Source organism: Suricata suricatta, chromosome 12 (assembly GCF_006229205.1).
Source record: "Suricata suricatta isolate VVHF042 chromosome 12, meerkat_22Aug2017_6uvM2_HiC, whole genome shotgun sequence".
NCBI lineage: Eukaryota > Metazoa > Chordata > Mammalia > Carnivora > Herpestidae > Suricata > Suricata suricatta.
In genome coordinates this window covers 58,174,563-58,198,691 of record NC_043711.1, presented here as the reverse complement: position 1 = coordinate 58,198,691, position 24,129 = coordinate 58,174,563, and the positions used below count along the sequence as shown (strand labels likewise).

General features: G+C 52.1%; 1 protein-coding gene across 2 annotated transcripts in view; it reads left to right on the top strand.

Moving 5' to 3' along the window:
- Positions 1 to 22,431, top strand: part of PYGB (glycogen phosphorylase B) — a 58,700-nt gene extending 36,269 nt beyond the window's left edge. For both annotated transcript variants that reach the window (XM_029919324.1, XM_029919325.1), the window contains 16 exons: positions 31 to 162; positions 2,052 to 2,163; positions 2,577 to 2,659; positions 3,825 to 3,968; positions 4,570 to 4,662; positions 5,761 to 5,907; positions 6,769 to 6,932; positions 8,122 to 8,236; positions 9,436 to 9,537; positions 10,263 to 10,410; positions 13,497 to 13,555; positions 15,181 to 15,322; positions 16,674 to 16,881; positions 18,144 to 18,278; positions 19,548 to 19,614; positions 20,991 to 22,431. In XM_029919324.1, the coding sequence (XP_029775184.1) occupies positions 31 to 162; positions 2,052 to 2,163; positions 2,577 to 2,659; positions 3,825 to 3,968; positions 4,570 to 4,662; positions 5,761 to 5,907; positions 6,769 to 6,932; positions 8,122 to 8,236; positions 9,436 to 9,537; positions 10,263 to 10,410; positions 13,497 to 13,555; positions 15,181 to 15,322; positions 16,674 to 16,881; positions 18,144 to 18,278; positions 19,548 to 19,614; positions 20,991 to 21,143 (2,004 nt within the window). In that variant the 3' untranslated portion in view covers positions 21,144 to 22,431. The remainder of the gene's footprint in view (positions 1 to 30; positions 163 to 2,051; positions 2,164 to 2,576; positions 2,660 to 3,824; positions 3,969 to 4,569; positions 4,663 to 5,760; positions 5,908 to 6,768; positions 6,933 to 8,121; positions 8,237 to 9,435; positions 9,538 to 10,262; positions 10,411 to 13,496; positions 13,556 to 15,180; positions 15,323 to 16,673; positions 16,882 to 18,143; positions 18,279 to 19,547; positions 19,615 to 20,990) is intronic.
- Positions 22,432 to 24,129: the final 1,698 nt, after the last annotated feature.

Sequence of the window (24,129 nt, the reverse complement as noted above, 5' to 3'; positions counted from 1 at the left end):
GAGCTCACCTCACTGCTGGCCCCTTTCCAGGTGGAAGAGGCAGATGACTGGCTGCGCTATGGTAACCCCTGGGAGAAGGCCCGGCCCGAGTACATGCTTCCTGTGCACTTCTACGGGAGAGTGGAGCACACCCCAGAGGGCGTCAGGTGGCTGGACACCCAGGTATCCACCCCAGGTGTCCCTAGGGAAGTATGGGGTTGCGTGAGGTGGCTGCCACATTTCATTGCCACACTGTATTCCCTTTGGGAGTGGGAGATGTGCTGTTTCCCCAGAGGACCTGACTTGAGGTAACTGCCTGGGAGGCTTTGTTCTCATACACCCAATCTTTACATATTGTCAGGGCTGCCCAGACTGTGGAAAACACTCAGTGTGAAGCCACAGTCTTTGTAATTTGATAGAAGCTTGTGTTAGGGTTCAGACCTACAGTCATTGAATGGCTAGCAGGACAGTGTTGTGACAGAGGTAGGGCATTGATCCCTGGAGGGACCTGGATAGTCCCCACCATCTCTAGACAGCAGGTGCTTAATGTGCACATTCATCACAATCACCAGACACCTCCGGCCTTCAGTAGTGTCTCCTGGTTGCTGCCCACCATTACTGAGCCATCATAACCCTGGGCATGTGGTGAGCTGGGTGGATGTCCTGGCACGGGGCACAGGTGCTGATGAGAGGACCAGGGCAAGAGCATGGAGAGAAGAGTCCAGATTCTGGATGGTGGACAGTGCACATCTGGGTGGTTTTAGGGGACTGAGGGAGGTAGCAGGAGAGCCTTCATGAGGGGGTAACTGTAATGAGCAAGGCTCAGTCATCTAGATGTGGGGAGATGAGCCCAAGAGACTGGGAAAGTTCCAAGCATGCAAAATTGAGTCATCCAGATTTTCTGCAGCATGTAAGTTTTAAGCAGTGCATAGGTTAGAGCTGGCTGGAGCCATGTTATAGAGGCCTAAAATGCCATAAGAAGTTGTATTTGATTCGAAAGAGGAAAGAATGGGATCAGTTATCTCATTGTGTGTGCTTGTAGAAGATGAGCATGTCAGTATATGTAGGGAAACATAGAGACCATTGGGGGATTTCTGTCAGCCTTGGAGGGTTGGCCATGAGAAAGAAGGAGAAGCTGTTAGGGGTGCTTTGCAGGGCTTGTCACTGGCTTGGACAAGGGTGTGGGTGACAGGGAAGCAGGGGTGAGAGGAGAGGGGAAGGGAAAAGTGATACTACGGCTCTAATGATGCCATCAATATAGCCCTTTTGGCTGTCACAGGGGATTGTATCTTGTAAATCCACATTGTTAAACTCATATGAGCCCCCATAAGCATGTCTGAGTGTGAGAAGTCTTATCAGAGGGTCTGAGGGCTAGAAGTGACCTTGAGGCTTGTATGTGTCTTCCTGTGCTTGGCAAGAGTAAACCAGATATTTGTGGACAGACTGAAATCAGGGGTGGGAGGAACATGGCAGGTTCTGTGAGCAGAAAACAGGCCTTGTGTTTTCTGTTGTGAGTAGAGTGTGGGCTGGCTTGGTTTCTCTGAGGGTTAGAGGTCAAGTCTTCCAAAAGGTGGAGCCTTCTGCTGGCATTGGGGAATGGAGGTGAGAAATAGAAGTCATCTGTGGAGAAGTTAGTTGAGTCCTAAAATGACAGAAGTGCGATCGAGTGAGAAGAGTAAGGGCATGGAGGGCAGAGGACGAGGACACTGGAGGCATGGCTGCTAACAGAGTGCCAAAGAGGTTGACACAGTGGCCCCTTGAGGATCTGAGTGGGAAGAACTTTTAAATCAATGCCAGTGTAGGAGGAGAAGCTAGTGAAGACAAATGTGACCTCAAGAGTGTGGTCAGGGCCTTATTGCAGAGCCATCACAGGTGGTCTTAGCCCGGGATGTCTGCGGGCCAGGCTGTGGCTTGGCACAGGGCAGGTTGCAAGGATTTGGGACACAAAGAGAAAAGCTAGAGGGCAAGCAGGTTGGCCACCAGCAGGGAGCAGAATGCTGCTGCTGGGGTGAGAAAGCCTGGGACTGGGGACTGTGTCGCTGGCTGACTGGATCTGACCATCTCTCCGCCAGGTGGTGCTGGCGATGCCGTACGACACCCCTGTGCCAGGCTACAGGAACAACACTGTCAACACCATGAGGCTGTGGTCTGCCAAGGCACCCAACGACTTCAAGCTCCATGACTGTGCGTTCTGCTTCTCTTGTCTCTGTTGGGTGGCTTCTCCCAGGCTTGTCTTTTGAAGCTCTTGTCCTGTCTTTACTATTCTGCTGTACTCCCAATGCAGAGAACTCCCAATGCAGAGGGCAGAGGGCTGGGTCCTCAGAGCACCGGGACTTCCTGGGGAGAGCCCACCAGCAAAGCCACTGCTCGTGGAACCTTGTGCCCTCAAGAAAGACCAAGGGGCCTAGGGCTCTGCAGGATGTGTTGGGGATACAGGTCGGGCTTGGGACAGAGTGAAACCATGGTTCTGGGGGCACCCTCTGTTCAGGAATGCCCCTCACACAGTTTAGGGAAGTGAGGGAGAAACTGCAGGGAAAGGGCACATGGGAAGTCAAGGGAAGACACGCAGGTTTTGACTTCACTGTCTCTGTCTCTAGTTAACGTGGGTGGCTACATTGAGGCGGTCCTGGACAGGAACCTGGCCGAGAACATCTCCAGAGTCCTCTATCCAAATGATAATGTGAGTAATTCACATGGTTAGTTCTCTTCTGCTAGGAAAATATGCTAGGAACTGGGGGTGTCTAGAAGGACCCATTTGCTGGCTTCACATTCATCAGATGAGACCACATAAGTTGCTACCAGCAGCCCTGTGTGGTTCCTCAGAGTGAGGGCAGCACAGCATGCTTGACGAAGCCCCACAAGTCCAAGTGTACCTGTTAGCATCTCCCTTTTGCCCTCTCCCTAAGAGGACACAGCAGGAAGTTCTTGGCCTCACCTCACATATCTACACTACTGTGTACCCCCTGGCCCCATGGCTGGCTCTGATCTGACTCCATGCAAGGCTGTATGCAGGGCAACGTGTGGGGGATGTGGGAACTTGTCAGACCTCACATCCAGCTCATTTCTGGTCTTCTAGCATGTGATGCCGCCTCCCCAGGAGTTGGATGAACCATTTCTGAGATGGGAATAGAAGTCCCTGCTTTTCAGTGATGCCTTGAGACATATGGCAGTCATGGTTTAAAAAGCTTTAAGTATGTGCCACCACCCAGTAGATAAAGTCACAACCACAGTCCCTGTTCTGAGTTTGGTGTCTGGTGGCTTTGTTATTGTTGCCAGACAAAAGCCCTTGGAATTTGCCTTTTTTAGTGGGTCGTGTGTTCTGTTTTATCAGAGTAATATGTGTACATTAGTAGCAAAGGGAATTGGTTTTGAAAGGCTCATACCCCATTTCCCCTTACTTTGCCAAGATTTTAAGCAGATTCTAAAGCTTCAGATGCAAGGCATTTTTAGGACACTGACACTTTGGAGCTTGTGCTTCTGAGTGGCTCTGAAGAAACGAGACCTGCATGCCTGGTGTCCTCACACAGGGCATTGTGACCCTTTGCTGGCTGCCTCCCTATCTGAAGATCACATGAAGATCAGGCCATCTAGACATTCTGCCTGTGCCCCTGAGCTGTAGGTTCCCTGACCTCGGGCCCAGGATGATGGCAGTGGAGGCGTCAGCACCATGCTGACACACTCAAGGGCTCTCGTCCTCTCATGCACACATGTGTCTCTGCAGTCCCTGGAACAGGGCCCCCCAGCCTCGTGCCCTTCTTGAGCCTTGCGGTGTGAGGGGGGGTTCCTGAGGACCTATGGTGGCCCTGGTGGCTATTGTTGGTGCTATCGCTGTCCTGTGTCTGTAGTTCTTTGAGGGGAAGGAGCTGCGCCTGAAGCAGGAGTACTTTGTGGTGGCTGCCACCCTCCAGGACATCATTCGCCGCTTTAAGTCCTCCAAGTTCGGCTGCCGGGACCCAGTGAGAACATGTTTCGAGACGTTCCCAGACAAGGTGGGTTTGTTGATCAGTCTTATGCAGATGGATAGGATGTTCCTGGGCTTGATTTCTCTCTCAAGGCTGGGACATGGGTGAAGAGGGGGGTAGATAGGACAGCAGCCCCCTTCATTCTTGTTTCCTTGTCATCAGGGCCAGGCCCCCTCCTCTCTGACCAGGGTCAAACTAGGTGTCCTTAGGAGCAGCAAGGGACACTGTAAAAGGTTCCTGTGGGCAAAGTATGATGCATTTGATGGGCTGGGTTCAGTGATTTTAAACGAGTCAACATATCCTAGGCGAGAGGAACATTCTGCATCAGGGGGAGCTGTGGAGAGCATGAGAAGAGCCTTGGTGGGCCAAGGATCCTGCTGCAAGCCAGCCCCCAGGGTCTTCCCGGCCCCTCCCCATGTCTCCTCTTGCCCTGTTGTCCTCCCTACTCCTTGGCTAGTTGTCAGGCTGGGTTCAGCACCTGTGCTGTGATTTCAGCTCCCTGCTGTCGGCCCTATGGACCAGGCTCCTCAGGGGTGGGTGGCTGAGGACCCCCATTCTGTACATGCTGACCACCATGGCACCCATGCAGGCAAGGGGATTGAGGGAGATTGCCCTGTGTAATCTGCAGGTTGCCATCCAGCTGAATGACACCCACCCAGCCCTAGCCATCCCTGAGCTCATGAGGATACTGGTGGATGTGGAGAAAGTGGATTGGGACAAGGTAAGCACTGAGGACAAGCATGCAGGGCCGGGCATATGGGGTGATGGTCCTCACACTGATGGGCATGTGAAGTGACACTGTCCCTGTCACAGCTGGGTATATAAGGTGATAGTGTTCCCTGCAGACCTGAGCACATGGGGGTGACAGTGTCCTCTCACATTCCAGCTTGTCCCAACAACAGTAGTGAGTATTGAGCTGGCCCTAGGATGCTGAGGAAGGCCTGTCCCCTGTGGCCTGGGGAGTACGGAGGGATATTGTCCTTGAGAAGACAAGGCCATGAGGAGGAGGATGTTCCAGGAGCAGGTCTGAGGTTTCTCCCTAGGGACTAGAACACCATAGGTGGGGCAGTGGCACAAAGGCACAGAAGAACAGTTTTCTGGAAGATCGGAGAAAGATTCTTAGGGCTTCTCATGTACATTTTCTCATCTTAGAATTGTGGCAAGAACTGCAGAAGTATTAAGTGTAAAGAAACACATTGTTTACATTTTTTATAAGTTCTTTTGATTCAACTTATTTTGGTCCTAGATGCTTATATAGCAGGATTTTCTTGATCTAGTTTAAGTCAACTATAAGACTTTAGAACAATTTCACATCATTTTGTGGAACCTAGAGCCCCTCTGATTTGTGGTGCACTCCTGGGTGGGGCTGGGCAGTGCCCCCATGGTCCCATCTGCTCCTGTCCAGTGGTGGGAGGCCACATAGTTTCCCAGTGTTCCCAAGTGGGTGTGAGATCAGTTTGGTGGAAATAAAGTAGAAAATTGTTTGGTTCTCTGTTTTGTTCACCAATAAAAAATGGTTCACAGGAGAAAAGTGAATGATGCCAGCTGATGAAGTAAGCATCATTCGTTTTTCCATATGTGTTCTGTGTTAGGAAGTAGGAGGTTCATGGTCACTTCAGGAAGGTGAAGGGACTAGGGCTCACTTGTAGGTTTTAAGGTTTTAGATAGGCCCCAGAGGGCAGAGACATGAAGCCACCTTAGCCCCTTTCAGGTAGGATCCAAACATCTACTTTGATGGACTTTCACTTTGCCTGAGCATTTGGTAGAAAAATGGATTGTTTCTAAACAAAACAATATGGAATGTTCTGGAATGTTCTAGGCCTGGGAAATCACAAAGAAGACCTGCGCATACACCAACCACACTGTGTTACCTGAGGCCTTAGAGCGCTGGCCTGTGTCCATGTTTGAGAAGCTCCTGCCACGGCATCTGGAGATCATCTACGCCATCAACCAGAGGCACCTGGATGTAAGCAGTGGGGGTATGAGGGGAGCATGGGGGATGCTGCCCCCGAAATGACCACCCCTCCTGTTGTGATCAGGAGTGGGGGTGGTGGGCTGTACCTGAACCTAGAAGAGGTGGAGGGCCTTCCTGACCTCCATGTGGAATTGTCTGGCCTGGGACACATGTCTTACTTATACCATAGAAGAGCCCTCTGTCCAGCAGAGGGCTTTGGGTCCAGGGGCTGTCGCTTGGCAGATACTTTGTCCCCACACTAGACCCCTGCTATGTATGTGGGAGTCATGGATTCAGATCTTTTTGAAACGTTCCCATTTCCATGTGGGGCTCAGAGATGAGTATGTCCTGAAATGCCAGAGGCCTTGGTCCTGAGACGTTATAATGGCATTTGGGTGATTTGGAAACAAAGCAGCATTTGTCTTTCCTATTACCCATGGAGAGGAGAGTGCTATAAGGAAAGGAGAACTTAGAATCCAGGTGTGCTTATTCAGTTTTCTAACCTTTTGGTGAAAAAGTAGCTGTTCCCAATTGGTCAGACATTGGCTAAGCCCTGCGTAGGCCAACAGGGCAGCACTCTTGTCTTTTCCTTCTAAGTCATATGGCACATCTTAGCATCACGATCCTCCTATCTGCCTCCCAGAGAACAGCTCTGCTGACTCCTCCGGCTGGCCAGGCCTTCCCTGGGGCTGTTGCAGTATGGAGGAGTTTCCTCCCATGGCCTGGACTCTCAGAGCTGCATCCAGGGAGCTTGAATGCATATCTGGGGTGCAGCAAACCTGGGATTTTCTTGGAGGAGGCAGAACCTCCCATGGGGGCCCCTGGGCTTCCTGCTCACCACCTGCTTACCTCCTGCACTCTGTCTGGCTACAGCACGTGGCTGCCCTGTTCCCTGGGGATGTGGACCACCTGCGGAGGATGTCTGTGATCGAGGAAGGGGACTGCAAACGGATTAACATGGCCCACCTGTGTGTGATCGGGTCCCATGCTGTCAACGGCGTGGCAAGGATCCACTCAGAGATCGTAAAGCAGTCAGTGTAAGTGGGGCTGGCATTTGCTCTGACCTGGGTATACCTCCTTCTGGACCCCAGACTCGCCTCTGGGCACTGTTGGCAGCTGTACACACAGTGCCTGGGGCATGTTGCCCGGGCTCCACACTTGCTTTCCTGCACTCACAGGCACTGACCAAACTGGCCAGGGCATATTATTTGGTGGCTGAGAACACCAAATGCTCTGACTTAGTGGGCAGTGTTAGGGTGTTGAGCCTTCGATTTGTCACCAGTGCCACCTCCTCTTTTCTGTGTCTTTTGCCCAGGCAGAGGCTCTCTCTTGGAGCCACCTGTTGCTGGCCAAGTGCCAGGAGTGCCCCGCTTGGGACGAATGTCCAAAGGCCTGGATAGCATAGAGGTCTGGGCAGCAGTCAGGGCTCGTCAGCAAGAGGAAAGAGGAATTTTTAGGTCAGATCTCCCAGTGCTTTCCCTGCCTCTTTTGGTGGGATGTGATCTTGGAACTCCTTCCCTTCATCCTTGACCCAGTGTGTAGAGTACCTCCTTGAGCACCAGGTAGACCCCAAACCAGGTCTGTCTGTGTGGAGGCTTCTGTGTTCCAGGTATTGGCCCATGGGCTTCATGTGTTATAGTCTTTTTTTTTTAATGTTTTTATCTATTTTTGATACAGAGAGAGACAGAGCTTGAGAGGGGAAGGGGCAGAGAGAGAAGGAGACACAGAACCAGAAGCAGGCTCCAGGCTCTGAGCTAACTGCCAGCACAGAGCCTGACGCGGGGCTCGAACCCACGAATGTGAGATCTGACCTGAGCTGAAGCCAGAGGCTTAACCGACCGAGCCACCCAGGCGCCCCATGTGTTATAGTCTTTAAATCCCCACAGCTAGCCTCTCAGAGAGGTGCATCCCAATTTTACAGATGAGGAAACTAAACCCTGGTTTTCAAGCTCTACTATAGTCCATACCCTCTCCAATGTCACACTCACTGTGGAAGATGGCCAGGTTCCACTACCTCTGTGGTTATTGCTATGTGGCTAAATGTACAGTGCTCTGAAAAGCATGGGCTCTCTGCTTACTGTTCTCAAAGTGGTCAGCAAGGCTGACTGCTCTGTGCTTCTTAGAAAACAACAGAAAAACTGAGCTTAGTGATCTTCCAGGGGGATTTCTGAATGTTCTCTTGCTCTTCTTGTTCACTGTGACATTTGTCTGTTTTCTGTGTTTTAGCTTTAAGGATTTTTATGAGCTGGAGCCAGAGAAGTTCCAGAATAAGACAAATGGGATCACACCCCGACGGTGGCTGCTGCTGTGTAACCCGGGGCTGGCTGACACCATCGTGGAGGTGAGACCAGCTGCCTTTGAGTCCCCGGGGAGCTGTGGGTACAGTTAGCCCCTCAGTTGCTTCCCAAGGCCCTCAGGCCCACCGCCAGTGGGTACCAAGGGGGCAATGATTGCTCCCTTGTTTTGTTGACCAGCGGTGGCTCCTGGCCAGGGACCCCAGGTGGGGTCCAGCTGTCACCCAGACGTGGGAGTGCTAGGCCAGGCTGAGCAGTCAGTCAGTGGCCCCAGCAGCCTGTGCAGGAGTTCAGAAGTGAGGTTCTGGGCTTCAGGAGGGGCTGGAAGGGAGGCACCAGCAGCCTAAGTGGCAGCCACAGGCCCACTGAAGAGGTTTTGTGAGGCAGAGATGGAGTGGTTGCTGATTGTTCATGTGCTTGTACATAGAAGGTATTGTGCTAGCCTTGAGAATGCAGTAGGTGGCTGTAGGGTGGAGCCCAGTGGAGGTCTGTGGTGGGGACATTGCCTGCCTGGCTGCATGTGTCAGGGAAGGCATCCCTGGAAGAGGGAGAGCAGACATCCAAAGGGCTAACAGGAGGGAGTCAGGAGCAGTAAATCTCAGTTCCAAGGCCCTGTGGTGGAGGGATGTGACCCACCCAGGAGCTAGAAGGCCAGTAGGACTCAGTGCCTGCTGAAGTGGGCAGAGGGAGGACAGGCCTTGGAAGTGATCAGGGCATTTGCAGACCAGGAGTTTTCCTCTTGATACTATATTAGCAGCAGGGAGAGTACTGACCATTTGGACTGACCACTCTGCTGTAGTGCAGAGAGTTCAGGACCAGGAAGTGACTGGAAGATGCTCCATTATTTCACAGTTTGGCAGGTACAGGGCCTTGGGCATGGATGGGGGACAAGACTCAGGCTGCTGGGCCACGGTTGGCCTCCTGGGTTTGGGGCCTGTCTGTGAAGGGGACAAGGGAGGTCCATGGGATTGTTGTGGACATCTGAGCTTGACCAGATTGGGATATACTTGTTAGGAGCAAGCCCAGGGACTGAGAGGGAGGATGTGGTGGGGCTGCCCATGATGGTCGAGGCCACAGTGTGGGGATATTCCCCAGAGCTGGGGTATGAGAGAGAAGGAGGCCTGGGGCCAAGCTGGAGCAGATCCGGGAAGGAAACCAGAGGTAAGGATGACAAAATGGAGGACAGTCTTCAGGAGGACGGGTCCCAAAACGGGCAGAAAGCATGTGTCCCTTTATGATTCTCCAGAAAATCGGGGAGGGTTTCCTGACTGACCTGAGCCAACTGAAGAAGCTGCTGCCATTGGTCAACGATGAGGCACTCATCAGGGACGTGGCCAAGGTCAAGCAGGTAGGCCCAGCATAGGGCGCCATTCCTGGGGGTTCTGGGTGTCTGGCCTGATGGCTGCCAAATCTATCCATTCCACTCAGCCCTCAGGTCATGCAGCAGGTGGGTAGGTGGGTGTAGATGCCAGAGCAGCATGGGCATGCCGTGGCCCCAAGTTCTGCAGGAAGAGCTCATTCCCGGGAGAGGCTCCAGAAGTCTATCTGGTCCTGGCATCTATGCATGGGGTGTGCTGCTTGCCTCCATGAGAGGCTCTCCCCAGGGCAGCCAGCCTTACAGCCAGACAGGTCGGGGCCACTGGAGCCCTCCAAACCCGACAGGTGGCAGCCTTGACCTAGAACATGGTCCCTGTGAACCTGCTTCTTTGCTGGACTGCCACATGCTCTTAGGGCCCAGAAATAGTTCTTCATCCTGAGTCTCCTTCCCTTAATGTCCCCATGTGTTTCCTTTATACCACACTCATGACTGTGTTTATCCTTTGACTTCTGTGCAGGTTTGTCTTTTGGTCTAGTTTCCTGTTTATTTTTGCCACTTTTGGAGTGTGCCGACCTTCAGCACCCCACTCCCCCATCCCCCTTCCTCAGAAGGCTTCCACCCTCAGCTGTGGCCTCTGAAAGTTCCCATCCTGCTGCATGGCTGGCTGAGGGACAGAGGTGTCCCCTTGGCCCTGATTGGAAAGCTGGAGCTCAGTTGGACCTTGGGGTTCGACCGTCTTTGTTCTTTCTCCCCAGGAAAACAAACTGAAGTTCTCTGCGTTCCTGGAAAAGGAATACAAGGTGAAAATCAACCCCTCCTCCATGTTTGACGTGCACGTGAAGCGGATCCACGAGTACAAGCGGCAGCTGCTGAACTGCCTGCACATCATCACCCTGTACAACCGTGAGTGTCTCCGGGGGCCGCAGGACCTGCACAGTCCTAGCAGCCCCTCTCTGGTGTCATAGGACTCAAAGGCAGGGCTATTTTAGTTTAGTTTTTAGTTCAAATTTAGTTGTTATTCGTTAGACTTGTCTTATTGGAAAGATTTTACTTATTAGAGACATTTAAAGTGCACTTACAGGGGCACCTGGGTGGCTCACTTGGTTAAGCATCCAACTTTGGCTCAGGTCACAATCTCATGGTTTGTGAGTTCAAGCCCCGTGTCAGGCTCTGTGCTGACATTTCAGAACCTGGAGCCTGATTTGGATTCTGTGTCTCCGCCTCTCTCTGCCCCTCTCCAGCTCATGCTCTGTCTCCCTCTGTCTCTCAGTAACAAATAAATGGCAAAAATTTTTTTAAATTAAAAAATAAAGTGCACTTACAAAAAATGAAATAGTATGTGTTAAATTTATACACGTACCTTAAATTGTTCAGGCAGCATTCAATTATGAGAGCAAACATGAATCAAAGACCCCCAAAAGTAAATATGAGTATTTTCTAGGTTTATAAATATAACAAAGCCTTAAGAAAAATCTTAGATTTAAATTTTTTTAAATGTTTATTTATTTTTTAGAGAGAGAGAGACACAAAATGTGAGCAGGGGAGGGGCAGAGAAAGAGAGAGATGTAGACACAGAATCCAAAGCAGGCTCCAGGCTCTGAGTTGTCAGCACAGAGCCCGACGTGGGGCTCAAACTCATGAGCTGTAAGATCATGACCTGACCTGAAGTTACATGCTCAATCAGTTGAGCCACCAGGTGCCACAGAAAAAGATTTTAAAAATTTGTAATTTAATGCTATGACTACTAATTTTGAAAACCAAGGGAACCACAAATACTCTTTCAAGATACAGAGCTCCTCTAAAGAATGTCCTCCCATGCCCCAGCCACCTCCTCCCCACCCCCCAGCCCCACAGTCCTAGTCTCTGCACAGGCCTGTGTACTTCTCAGTACCTGCCACTTATGAGCTTGCTTTCCGTGGTGCCCTGTGAGTGCAACTGTTCTACCAGACAGGTAGCTGGGGGCCTGTGGTCATTGCCATCTCACCATCTCCCCTGCCTGTGCATACATGGTTTCTCCCTGGTCCAGCAGATTGCCTTGATGCTCTGCTATGCAGTCCCCAACCTGATTTCCTTCTCTGTTTGTGGATGAACACTCAGTGCTCACCATCAGCCATCCTGCCCCACCCTCCTGCTCGGATTTCTCTCTGGTTCACTACAGCCTTTCCTGTGGACCATGATCTGAGTTCTTGCTTGTTCAGAACACAGAGGACAGTTTGCAGGTGATGTTCTTGGCTTCACTTTCTTTCCTTGAGCACCTTTAGGTCTGTCCTGCACTGTCTGGAGGATGGGGCATTAGTGTATCATAGTGTCCTGAGTACCTGTGCTAAATTTACTAGGCTGAGTCTTGCTGCTGAGCATTGTGGGTCAGTTTTCCCTGATGCTCGGGGCATTCTGAATGCATCTACTATGGTCTTGTATTATTTCAAAGAACTTTTCTTGAAACACATTAAAAAAATTTGTTAGGTGCCACCATTCTGGTTTTCTTCCAGGATTCCAGCAAGGTGCATGCTGGGTTCCTTCCACCTATTATCTTCCTGCTTCTTGATTTCTCTCTGAACATTTCTAAAGGTCTTTCCTTCTCTGCTATGTTGTCTGCGTTTCTCATTTCCATCCTCTGTGTGTGCTGTGCTTTCTGTGTCTCACCTCCCTCTTGGCTTCTTGTCACTTCCATGTCCTTCCAGTTCTCATTTTATGCATTTCTATGCCCTGCCCTTCCCCTGAGGTCTCAGTTTCAGCTCCGTGGACTCTTTTCCAAGCTGACGGCCATCACAAGTTGGAGATTTGGGTATTCTCACAGGGACATTCATTGGTTTCATTCCTTGTCTGTAGCAAAGTCATGTATCCATGTTTGTTCAAATTTGCTTGAGCTACAATGCCCGAGGCTACCAGCAGGGGCTTCGTGACACCCCAGGGCAGCTGCAGGCACCTCTGTGTGCAGCTGAGGACCCCTGTTTCTCCAAGCCGAGGCTGGCTCAGGAGGTCACCTGCCATGGCCCCCCTGATTTCTGCCCTCCTGGCTCCCATCCTCCTTTCTGCCCCCCAGATGCCGGCCCTGCTGATGGCTCCTCTGGGGTGGCTGGGTCCTGAGAACCCTGTGCTTGCAGCCCCATCTACCCTGTGAACTGGCAGAACTTGCTCAGTGGCCTGGACTTTGTATCTCTTTCCTCTTTCTGAGTTTTAGTGAAAATGTATTTTCTGTTTTATTTTTTCCTGTTCTCTCTGTTGGTCTGTCTGATTTGTGGAAACAGGAAGGTATCAGAACTAAGGGACAAGCATGGTCTTGGCAGGACCTGGAGTTAATTGTGAAAGCTCAGCCCCAATTCTCACTGCTCTGGCTGATTCCTGCCCTCTGGTGCAGGTGATGTAGGGCAGCCTCACCCCTCTGTGTAGACATCCTCCAATACCTCCCATATACACTAAAACTGAAAGCCAGGAGCCTGGTGAAGACACCCTCAGTCTGCTGGGGCTGCAGGTGAGCTGGCCGTTGTACGTTGACCCTCTGGCTGCCACTGTGTGGGAAAGCTTCGGGATAGCCTCTCACCTCTTGTCACAGTGAAGGTAGGGGGAAACTTGGGGTCTCCCCTGACACCCCTTGAGGGCTGACAGTGCCATTACCATGATCTCAAGATCCCCTCTTTGTCACATACCCATCATGTGTAAGGGCCTTGACAGCTGGTGACTGATGGACTCAAGCTAGGCTCCTGCTTTGGGCTGTTCTGGAAACAAAGATGCATCTTTTCCCGTAAGCCTTTTGGAAGAGTCTATTCCTGGCCTCCTTCCTCACCAACATGGGACATAAATGCAGAATCTAGGGGGCTTGCCCCCCTTTCGTAAGTGGGAATTCCTGGCAGGCACATGGGGGCCCAGTGGCTACGCTGTGCCCCCTGGGTTGGGGTTGATCTCTGAGGATGCTGGTCACCACACTGTGTCCCAGAGCAGGGGCATGTCTGGCTTCAGGGCCTTATTTGAATCTCTTGTTTGTCCTGCAGGACTAAAGAAGGACCCAACCAAGGCCTTTGTGCCCAGGACTGTCATGATCGGGGGCAAGGTGAGGTGATGTCCTCTTTGCATCTTGCTTGATATTTAGCCTGAATGCATAAACCACCATGCTTTTTGTCAGTGCCACTATGTCCCAACTTGAGTGCCAGCTGCGCGGTGGGCTGGACACTGCAAAGGCTCAGAGCCAGCATACACACAGGATGGCAGAAGCCCGCTGCTTCCCCAGGCGTGCTTGTGGGTGAAGTAGGTTCAGTGTCCAGCTCAGCAATAAGAGGGAGCTGGATGGGACTCCTGCCTGCCCAGCACACGAGTGGGGTTCCTAGCCCTAAGGGAAGCCCCCAGTGGGTTTGCTGGCCCTCCATCCAATGCCCTTCCTTGTATAACCACCACCCTTCCACACCTGTGCTCAACTCTCAGATCCCAGCATGCTGCCCACTCGCTTCCCTGTACTCGTGTGCTGAGTAGACATAGATTGCTGGCTACTTCATCAGCCAGGTGTATACCTGTGGTGAGCTCAGCCTAGCTTTATTTCATTTTATTTACTGTGATGCATGCTTTTGGACATGTGGTCACGTAGTCTCAGTATGTTGCCAATACCCATTGATGGGTCTCCTCATCACACTGTCTGTTCCTGGGCCAGTGTCCCTACCCTCTGCCACTTTCCCCGAAGAGCCTCATTGTCATCAGGGAACATGAGGACACTGTGGGGCACAGCTGCTTTAAGGGGGACCCACGAGGCGGGGCTAGGCACTGTCTGCCTAGCCAGCAGCTCATGGTCATCTACCCAAGGGTCTGCCACTTCCTTTGTCAGTATCCCAGTGTGCATTTCTTAGAGATACAGGCTTTCAGACAGTTTTTTAAATGTTCATTATTAAAAGTTTCAGCATAGATAAAAGTAGAAATAATGGTAATAACATCCATACCCTATCTCAGACTCCCACTGGATCATTTCCAAGTATGTTTCTAGACATATTGCTTTACCTCTAAGTATTTCACATGTGTTCTCAATGATGTTTTCCTCCCAAACCACAATAAGTACAGATCCTTTTGAATACCACCACATGATACTGTCTTCTCACATAGATATTAAAGTTAGAGGTATCTGGAGCAGTTTGTTTGATCTGGACCCTGGCAGGGCCTAACCATACGATTGCTTGCTATCTGTTAAATCTTGTCATCAGTAGGTTTTTCCCCATGCCTGCCTCTCTTCTCTCTCTGCAACTGATTTGTTACAGAGATTGGGCTGTGTGTCTTCCCCAGGTTGGCTTTTCTGAGCACATCTGTCTGTCATGTCCAGTAGGCCCCTTAGTTCCCTGTGTTTCCTGTATGTTGGTGGTTCTAAAAGTCCTGCTTCTCTTATCTCCTCATTTCTGAAGAGCTGACTAGAATTGGAGAACAGGTTTGAGGCTTGCAGGTTTTACCACAGGCTGGGGCAGCTGTCGGGAGAGGTGCTCGGTAGTAGGTGGGCTTCACACCCCACGGAGAGTGGGTTCCTCTGTCATGAGGCTGTCTGCCACACCACTTGCAGGACACGGGGGCAGGGCACTCAGCTGGGTGTGACCTTGGTGATCTAGCACAGGGCCTCGGTTATGGGGAATGATGCCAGGCCTCCAAGGACCCTGCACTGCTTGGTGCATAGATGGGTTCATGCTGAATTTCCCCTCCCATCTTCAGGCAGCCCCCGGTTACCACATGGCCAAGATGATCATCAAGCTGGTCACGTCCATTGGCAACGTCGTCAACCATGATCCAGTTGTGGGCGACAGGCTCAAAGTGATCTTCCTGGAGAACTACCGAGTGTCCTTGGCTGAGAAAGGTAGGCCCAGGAGGCTGTGTTAGACAGGAAGGCCTGCCCCTGCAGCTGGGGCTGCTCCTTCAAGAATGTGTGTTGCCATCTGGAGAGGTTCCTGCAGCCAATTGTGCCTTGGAGCATGACTGTCCTGACCTGGACAGGCCTTACTAAACTGGCCACTTGAGGAGACCCTGGCAGGAAGGTGATTTGCCCAACCAAGTGATGGGAAACCTGAGCCTGGAATTCTGGCTCTGAGTAGTAGGTGCCTCTGCAGCTCACACAGACCAGGTATTGCCTGCTGCGCTGAGTAACGTTGTGCAGGCAGACATGCTTCCCTCTCCTGACAGTTCAGCCAGGTCATTGAACTGTCTCTTTGGTCCCTCCATTGTCACAGACCAATACACGGTTCAAGGTCAGTGATGTGCTTAGTTATTCACTGAGTTTCTGACATATCTTACTGCCCTTTGCTGCCTGGAACTCCCCCTCCTCACTGTTATGTGGGGCCAGCTGACTCCTGGGCATCTTTAGAACTGGTCGTGGGGTACTTGGTCTGGGGCCTCAGAGCTGGGTTCAACTTGTTGCAACAAGGTGTCCATTGTCACATTTGCTCGTGTCCCTCTACCTTCAGTGTAGAGCTGCAAGCGGGCCCGTGAGGCCTGTATCTCTTACCCCTGGCTCCTGGGCTTGACCTTGAAGAAGAGCTGGACTCCACTCTTTGTGGACCCTGAGTGCAGCAGCAGCAGCTCCATGGACAAGCTGAGAATGTGGGGCAAGGGACGCCAAGGCACGGTGGGAAGATGAGACTTTACCATCTGCTGTCTTAGAGGCACAGGAGCCCACCCTTTGGAGAAACCTCAGGGCTACTGCATTTGGGTCATCGTGTGGCTACCTGGGCCCAGTCTGCACACAGCACAGAGTGACTCATTGTGACACAAGAAAATTGTCCCTGCCTTCCTAGTTCTCTGGTTCTTTAAGAGTCCAGTTTCCTTTGGAAGTGCTCTGAAGAGCCTTATGGGCTGATAGCATGAGATAGAAGTGCTGTCAGGATGAAAGGAAATGAGGACATTAAAAGCAAGAACCAGGGGATCCCAGACTATGGTTGGGCCTGGTCTCTGGAAGGTTCTAGAACAAAGGTCCTTTGCTACCTAGGGTCTTTTCTCAGGAGTCACCATCATGGTCTCAGGCTGCCCTGAATGAGGAAGGGAAGCCCTTAATGAGTGGGCAGGGGAGGGCTGCAGGGCTCACTGGAGTGAGTGGGAGATGGCGCCTATTCTGGGAATGCCAGCGGTGGGCATGTGGCGTCTCGGATGGTTCCCACTGCTGCCATGCTGTGAGTGGTCTGTGGTGATGCACTTTCTTTCCTACTTGCGTGCAGTGATCCCTGCTGCAGACCTGTCACAGCAGATCTCCACTGCGGGCACCGAGGCCTCAGGCACGGGCAACATGAAGTTCATGCTCAACGGGGCCCTCACCATTGGCACCATGGATGGCGCCAACGTGGAGATGGCTGAGGAAGCTGGGGCTGAGAACCTCTTCATCTTTGGCATGCGTGTAGAGGACGTCGAGGCCCTGGACCAGAAAGGGTATGTGTAACCTTCCCTGTGTCATCGGGGACACAGCAGCATCCCAGACACTGCTTGGAGCACTGGTGGCTGGGGGTGCCAAGAGGGCTCGGGGCCAGGCCTGCACTTGCCGAGGGAGACATCCGTTTGGCAAATGAGGTGGCTGTGGGCCAGCTGGCTGAGCCCACTGCTGTCTGAGCACCCCTCTGGCTGTCCTGGGAGGCTGGCTTGGGTGGGAGCTGGCTGCTCTGTGCTTGTCTCCATGGGCCCAGTCCGTGGGGTCTAGAGTGAGTGTTTTCAAAAGGGTGGAAGGCTCTGGTCTCTGGAGGGAAAGCTCTGAGCACTCAGTGAGGGGATTTGGGGCTGGGCTACTGCTGAGAGACCCTGGCCAGATTCTATAAAGTAACCCTTGGAATAGTTTCATGTTTACAGACAAGTTGCAAAATTAGTAACCAATAGGGTTATTGTTATTTATTAAAGTCCATACTTAATTCAGTGTTTCCAATGAATGTCCTTCTCTGTCCTAGAATCCCTTCCAAGGCACCCCTCTGTGTTTAGATAGTAGCTCTTTCTCCTCTGGTCTGTGACACTTTCTCAGCCTCTCCTTATGTTTCACGACCTTGGACACTCTTGAATCTGGCCCCAGCCAGATTCTAAACAATAATTTAAAAGACAAGACAGTGTTGCCTAATTGTCTAAAAACTTTCAGGGGAGACTCAGGCACCAGCCAGGTAAAAACCCAAATGTCACCTAAAAAGTCACAGCTTGAGAATGAGCCAGGTGTCTTAGCTTGAGAACATACTCCCCCACTGCCCTTTCCTACCTCCCCCTTATTTGGGCCTCCTGTGTCCTGGGACTGCACATCCACTTCATGCTTTCCTCCCCAACTCCCTGATGGCCATGGACTCTTTGGTCTGGTCAGGTCTAGTTCACACTTCATTACCTTCTTCATTGTCCCAGTGGCAGGGGGCAGGGTGGTGGCAGGAAGCAGGGGGCACAGTTAGGGGCAGGGTGCATCAGGGTGGGGTGGAGATGGCAGGCAGCAGGCCAGTACTCACGCAGCCTCCTGTAGGAGTATGATGGTACCATGCCTGTGATTGTGTTTTCCAGCAATCACAAGGGGCCAGTGGGATTCATTCTGCACACCCAGCACTTTACTGCCTCTATAGGGCCCAGCAGTGCTTGGGCCTGGAGCCTGGGGAGTCTCAGACCAGGACTGTGCTCAGTAAAAACAGCCCCATGGCTCACCCCGAAGGCTGATGATGCATCCCACCTCCCCACAGGTACAATGCTAGAGAGTACTATGACCGCCTGCCTGAGCTGAAGCAGGCCGTGGACCAGATCAGCAGCGGCTTCTTCTCTCCCAAGGATCCAGACTGCTTCAAGGACGTTGTCAACATGCTGCTAAACCACGACAGGTTCGTCCTTATGTCCCTCCCAGCCAGCTGGTCAGACAGACGGGTCCTCCTGGTGGGCTCAGGACTCTACTTTGGGGGTGGCCTTGGGCCGAGGTGAGGCTGGCTCCCCACCCCAGGCCCATGGGAAGAGCCAATCTGGACCCGCTACACTCAGGGCCTGCAGTGGCCTCTGGAGGTGCTTGAATGCTGCGGGATCCTGGAGGTAGGGATTGCTGGCTCATGGTCCAGCCCTAGTCCCCTCAGCACTGGCTGACCCCCAACATGGCATGACAAGCACAAGGTGGTTTCAGATGGGGCTGCTTGGAGGCAATTCCTGAGTCCTCTCTTCCCCAGGGAGAATGGGAGTGTGGCCAGGACACCCCAGAAACCTCTGGAAGTGGGGGGTGGGGGCGATGTACCTCCACAGTCATGGTCCTGCAGTCCCAGCTGAGGCAAATATTAGCTGGTAATGACACAGAGTGGTTAGAATGGAATTGTGACATAAATTACAATGTAGTTAATGTTTGTTCGTTTGTTTTTAACAATGCAACTATACATGGTTATAACATCCACATTTATAGACTCACTAATTTACAGCAGGTTGGCAGTGCCACTTGCCCTCTCTTGACAGTTCTTTGCTCCACCCTGTTGGTAAAAGTTGAATCTGGTAAATGCTGAGAATTGACTTCTGTTCCACTCTCAGTTGCCTTTGGATTGATTTAATCCATTGCTCTTCCGTGAGCACTGTGAGCTGGCATCAGACCAGATCGCAGCCCCCCACATACAGGGCTAGGAGCTGGGCCCTGGCTCTGTCTGTGATCAAGGAAAAACTTAGCAGTTTCATGAATTGTCCCTGTGACTCGGTCATAAACAAAAATGCATTTCTGTGTTCATATATCTACATTTTTCTCTACAACATCCTTTCCCTAGACCACCAGTTTTTGGCTCATTTGGACCCAAGAACAGACAGCTGCATGGAGCCTCGCTGTTATCCTGTGTCCCCTCGCTTGGGAGGTGGAGTCCACAGGAAGCCTCTCAGCCCATGTGGCTCTACCCCACATACATGGGGAGGGTACACTGTAAACACTCACTTCTTTAAAGAAACATAGGTTTTAAACAAGGTTTTTTTAGAATAGCACTCCAGGACAAAAGTTTTGCTCATAGAGTCACCTCTGTGGCCTGGTGGGCTCTGTCTTCCTAAAGTGTGAGGACCTGGATGGCTGGGGCCTGTTTCCTGACCTCGGACTCTCTACCTGCCACGGTGGCCCAGCCTCTTGTCTCCCATTTCAGGTTCAAGGTGTTTGCAGATTATGAAGCATACGTGGCATGCCAGGCCCAGGTGGACCAGCTGTACCGGGTATGGTTCTCAGGCCCCAGAGCTGGTGGGGGTGGCTCTGGTAGGGAAGCAGCAGGGAACATCTATGAGGTCCAGTCCTGGGAGGGCATAGTTCACTGCTGAGCCACATCATGGACTCAAGCTGACAACTAGGGCTTATCATCTTCCACTTGGACTGCTCAGCTGTCCCTCTGCTCACCCCTGGTGAGGCTGGTGTCTTGTGACCCCGTGGGGCCAGGCCGCTATCCACAATGGCATGTTTCTACGCAGCCTCTGAGCAGCTGCTACAGAACACAAGTGAGGACAGGAGTTTCCTTCCTGAAGACAGCAGAGGCATTGGGGCTGTGCCTCAGCCTGTGGTCTGCACTCCCACTTGGGTGTGATCGAGAGGGTGCAGGGAGCGGGTGTGGAGCCAGGAAGACTTCTGTATGCACACAGAAAGCCTGTGTTTAAAAATGAGAATGGGAATGCTTCCTTGGAAAGGTGTGAGCATCAATGTTAAGTAGAGTGAGGGACCCAAAGCTGTGAGGAGCAGCCTTTCTAGGGTTAGGACCACTGCAGCCAGCTCCCCACTCCTTGGTGAAGGTGGACAAGAGAGGGACCCTCTTCCTCGTTTCTGTGTGGAGTGTGTGCTGGCCGGTTTCCCTGGGGCAGTGGGTGTGTCCATGTGGGGTTTCAAGGGTGTCCCTTGGTGCCTACTTCTCTCCCCTTTCCTGGGGGCAGTTTGGTGGGGGGGGGGTTGGGCAGCAGTGGGAAAGGATTCTGGCTACTGTGGTGTGACTGCAGAGTTGTGGGTCAGATGGATTATTTTCCAGGTTCTTGGACAAGGCCTGTGGGATTTGTATTTCTGATTTGTTGCTGTCCTGACCGCCCGCCCCCACCCCCCTCCGCCCTTAGGGAAGCTGTCTGCCCTTGGGGACCTGTGAAAGAATCAGGAGGGGCCTGGGAAACTAATGACCAGGCAGGGCTCTAGGGGAATCTTGCTCCCCTGACCTGGCCTCAGCAGAGTGTGCTCTTTCAGGGAGGCTCCTCTTAGTGCTGGCTAAGTCCAGAGGTGGTTGCCAGGCTCTGGGGAAAGTTGTGGAGACCACCTGGGCATCTTTCCTGGATCCAGCCAGTGGCGAGTACTCACCTGGTGGCATTTCTTTGTCATGGTAGGCCGTGCCCCAGAGGACAAGGTGCATTTTGAGGCCTGGGACTTTCTCAGGCTCCTTGCCCTTGTATCTAATCATTTGGTAGCTTTTCTGGTTGGTGGCAGCTTTTTTAGTGAGCTGTTGAATGCAATTTCATCTTTGTTCACCAGGCTGCCCCAGGGGCTAAGAGCTCATCTGGGAACAGTCCTGAAGTTCTGGAAGTGCAGGTTGTCTAGTGTGGTACTCAGCCTCTTCCCTCTGCAGAACCCCAGGGAGTGGACCAAGAAGGTCATCAGGAACATCGCCTGTTCGGGCAAGTTCTCCAGTGACCGGACCATCACAGAGTATGCCCGGGACATCTGGGGTGTGGAGCCCTCCGACCTGCAGATCCCACCCCCCAATCTCCCCAGGGATTAGGAGCCCAGGCAACAGCCTTGCTTGTTTCAGTGCTGTTTCTAGAAGGCCAAGGGATCGTAGTGGTGGCTTGGGGTGGGCAAGGAAGGAAAGTTGTAAAGAGTGAGATGCTCTCCAGTTTCCTGCAGTGTAGCAGGGCTTGCAGCACTGACTACGGCAGCTGGCCCCGCAGCTTTAGCCCACCTGCCCCAAGGAGGTGGGGAAGGTGGAGCCACCTGCTGGCTCCTCCAAGACCTTGCATGCACCTTGCTGTGAGCTTGTTTTTAGTTTTGAGCTTCTAGATTCTGGGGTCTGGGCAGGAAGCTGTGGCAAAGCCTGGGGAACTATGTGTTTCTGCACTACAAGGTCTAGACAGCTGGTGTGGGAGGCCCAGCTCTGCTCCTGGCTGTACTGGGAGGGTCCAGTACTTTAGGCCAAGTCTGTAGCTGCTATGTAGGTGCTCTGGCCCAAGGTTTCCAGACTGATCAGATAAAGGGATCAGTGAGGGTCAATTGGGTGAGGACACCTGTGTCTGGCATCTTGGGGACTTTGGCTAGGACAAAGCAGGCTGATGCAAAGTTAGCTTGGTTTTGTTTTTTCAAGAAAAAAAAAATTAACTTCACAGGAAGATTAAAGTAGCTGAAGCCTTTTCTTGTTTTAGCAACTAAAAAGTGTACTTCTGAAATTTTGTCCTGGATTGGCCCAGCCCTGGGGGCCTGGGATAGAGTCACTGCCTTTGCTAGAAAGGCTGATAGCCCAGCCCCTGCTGCAGATCCATGCCCTTATTGTACCCCTGCCCTGTCCTGGGGGCTGCGTCTCCTGTCTTACACATGAGGCCAGTCTCCCTTCTCCCTCCCTTTCTACTAGTACAACCAAGGCAGTCTAGGAAAAGGACCAAGCAGGCTCAGAAGGAGGCCCACTTTTCCATTCTGCCTGGAAGGCAGGCTGGTGGCTGAAAGGATGGATTAGCCCCTCTCAGTTGCCCAGAGGAGAGAGCCAGGAAGCAGGCTGGAACACTTCACCATAGGCATATTGGAGACATGGGTCTGCCTCCTTGCATGCTGGATCTCAATGGCACAGGGCTTTGCCCTCACCCTGGGTCCGGACTGCCCACAGAACCAGGCCATGGAAGATTTGCTCACATGCACGCTTCACCAGAGCTGTGGAGGACTGCTGGGGAGGCCCACGCTCTGGGGATATGGTTGAATCCACGACACCCTCCACTGCCCCGTTTCTTAGGCCATGTGTGACCCATCACTGTGTCACTTGCTGTTAACTGCCTTGAGAAACTGATTAAACTTTCCTGCCTGTGCTTGGTTGACCTGGCCTGTTTCACTCTGCGCCAAGGGTAGGGTGGGAGCTGGGTGGGGTGGGCCTCAGACCCTCCCTTATAACAGCCCATCACTGTGGGATTAAGGATAGACCATGTTCTCCCATCCCAGCTGGGAGTGGGACTTACAGTATGTATGCTGAACTGCTGGCTCACAAAAGAATCATCAGATCTGCTTTATAAACTGTCATCTGCGTGTTGGCATTTTGGGCGCAAATTGCATTGGTGCTTTTTGCACCTGTCTTCTGCCACCCATTCCTGGCCCTGGAAAGTGTAATGTTCCAGGGACCAGAGCATTTCCCCCTAAATTGTGTAGCTGCAGGATGAATCAAAGTCCAGGAGAGAACTTGGGGTGTGACCCAAAGAACCGGAGAACTACAGGCCACCGGGGCACCATGGGCCCTGGTGGGGTGGTCTTGGGTCTGGGGACATGCTTAGTTGTTTTTTTTTAAGTTTGAGAGAGAGAGCATGAGCAGGGTAGAGGCAGAAAGATAGGGAGAGAGAATCCCAAGCAGGCTCCACTCTGTCAGCACAGAGCCCTACTCTGGGCTCGGATCCCAGGAATCGTGAGATCATGACCTGAGCTGAAATCAGAGTCAGCCACTCAACCTGAGACATGCATGCACCCCCTACATAGTTTTTAAGTAGGCTCCCTGCCCAATGTGGGGCTCAAACTCAATGGCCCGGAGATCATGAATGGAATGCTTTACCGAGCCAGCCAGGTGCCCCAGGATATGTGTATTCACTGCAAAATTTATAGCCGTGTATGTTTTGAACTTTTTTTTTTCTTTAAGGATTGGTTTTGTAACCATCAGTGGTACATCTTTCCTAGGCCAGCTTAGGTTAATCTAAAAGCCCAGCAGGTGGGAGTATTTGGACCTGCTGGCCCAGCAACTGCCCCTCCAGTGCTTACCACCCCTTTAGTGCTTTTCTCCTCTTCAATCTACCTGTCGAAATACCAACAGCTTTTATTTTACTTCATATCCTATCCCACCCCCCAATAAAGATCTGAGGCAGCTCACACACATGAAATGTTAAAAGGGTGAAGATTGGCCCACCCAGGGTGGGCTAGGTCTGAGACCACGTGCCAGCAGGTCACATCTGCATCACTGATGGAAGTAGGCTGGGAAGGTGACTCTGACTCAGGGCCTCTGTGATACAGCCAGTAGAAGGCGCCATGTCTCAAGAAGGGCTGTTCAGGTCCAGTGAGCACAAGATACAGAGCAATGACACAGGAAGACATTTCCAGGATGGGGCCATGCACCTCAGCCCTGAGAGGTGCAAAACATGCATCCCGGGGACAAGGTGGTGTCTTGCAGGCAGTGCTCACACCCAAGTTAGGTGCCAGGAGTTGGCAGGGAACTGGCCCGATAAAAAGATAAATATTTGGATATAAACTGACTTCAGGTGTCTGTTTATATTTCAACCCATTTATGAAAGGTCTGATTTCCCCAACATGAGAATCACTGTAGGCAGCTTGAAGGTGCTTCAGAAAGGAGAAGCTGTAATGTGTGGTCACTTCTGGGCCCCCTACCCTGCCCACAGCTGCTAACAGTGGCCAGAGACCTTGAAGAACAGGCAGGCAGGTGAACGAGGCCCTCCATACCCGCCCCCTCCCCACCCAGGGAATTTCTTAGTTGCCAAGACTGGACATTCCCAGAGTCTTAGGACCTAGGGGAA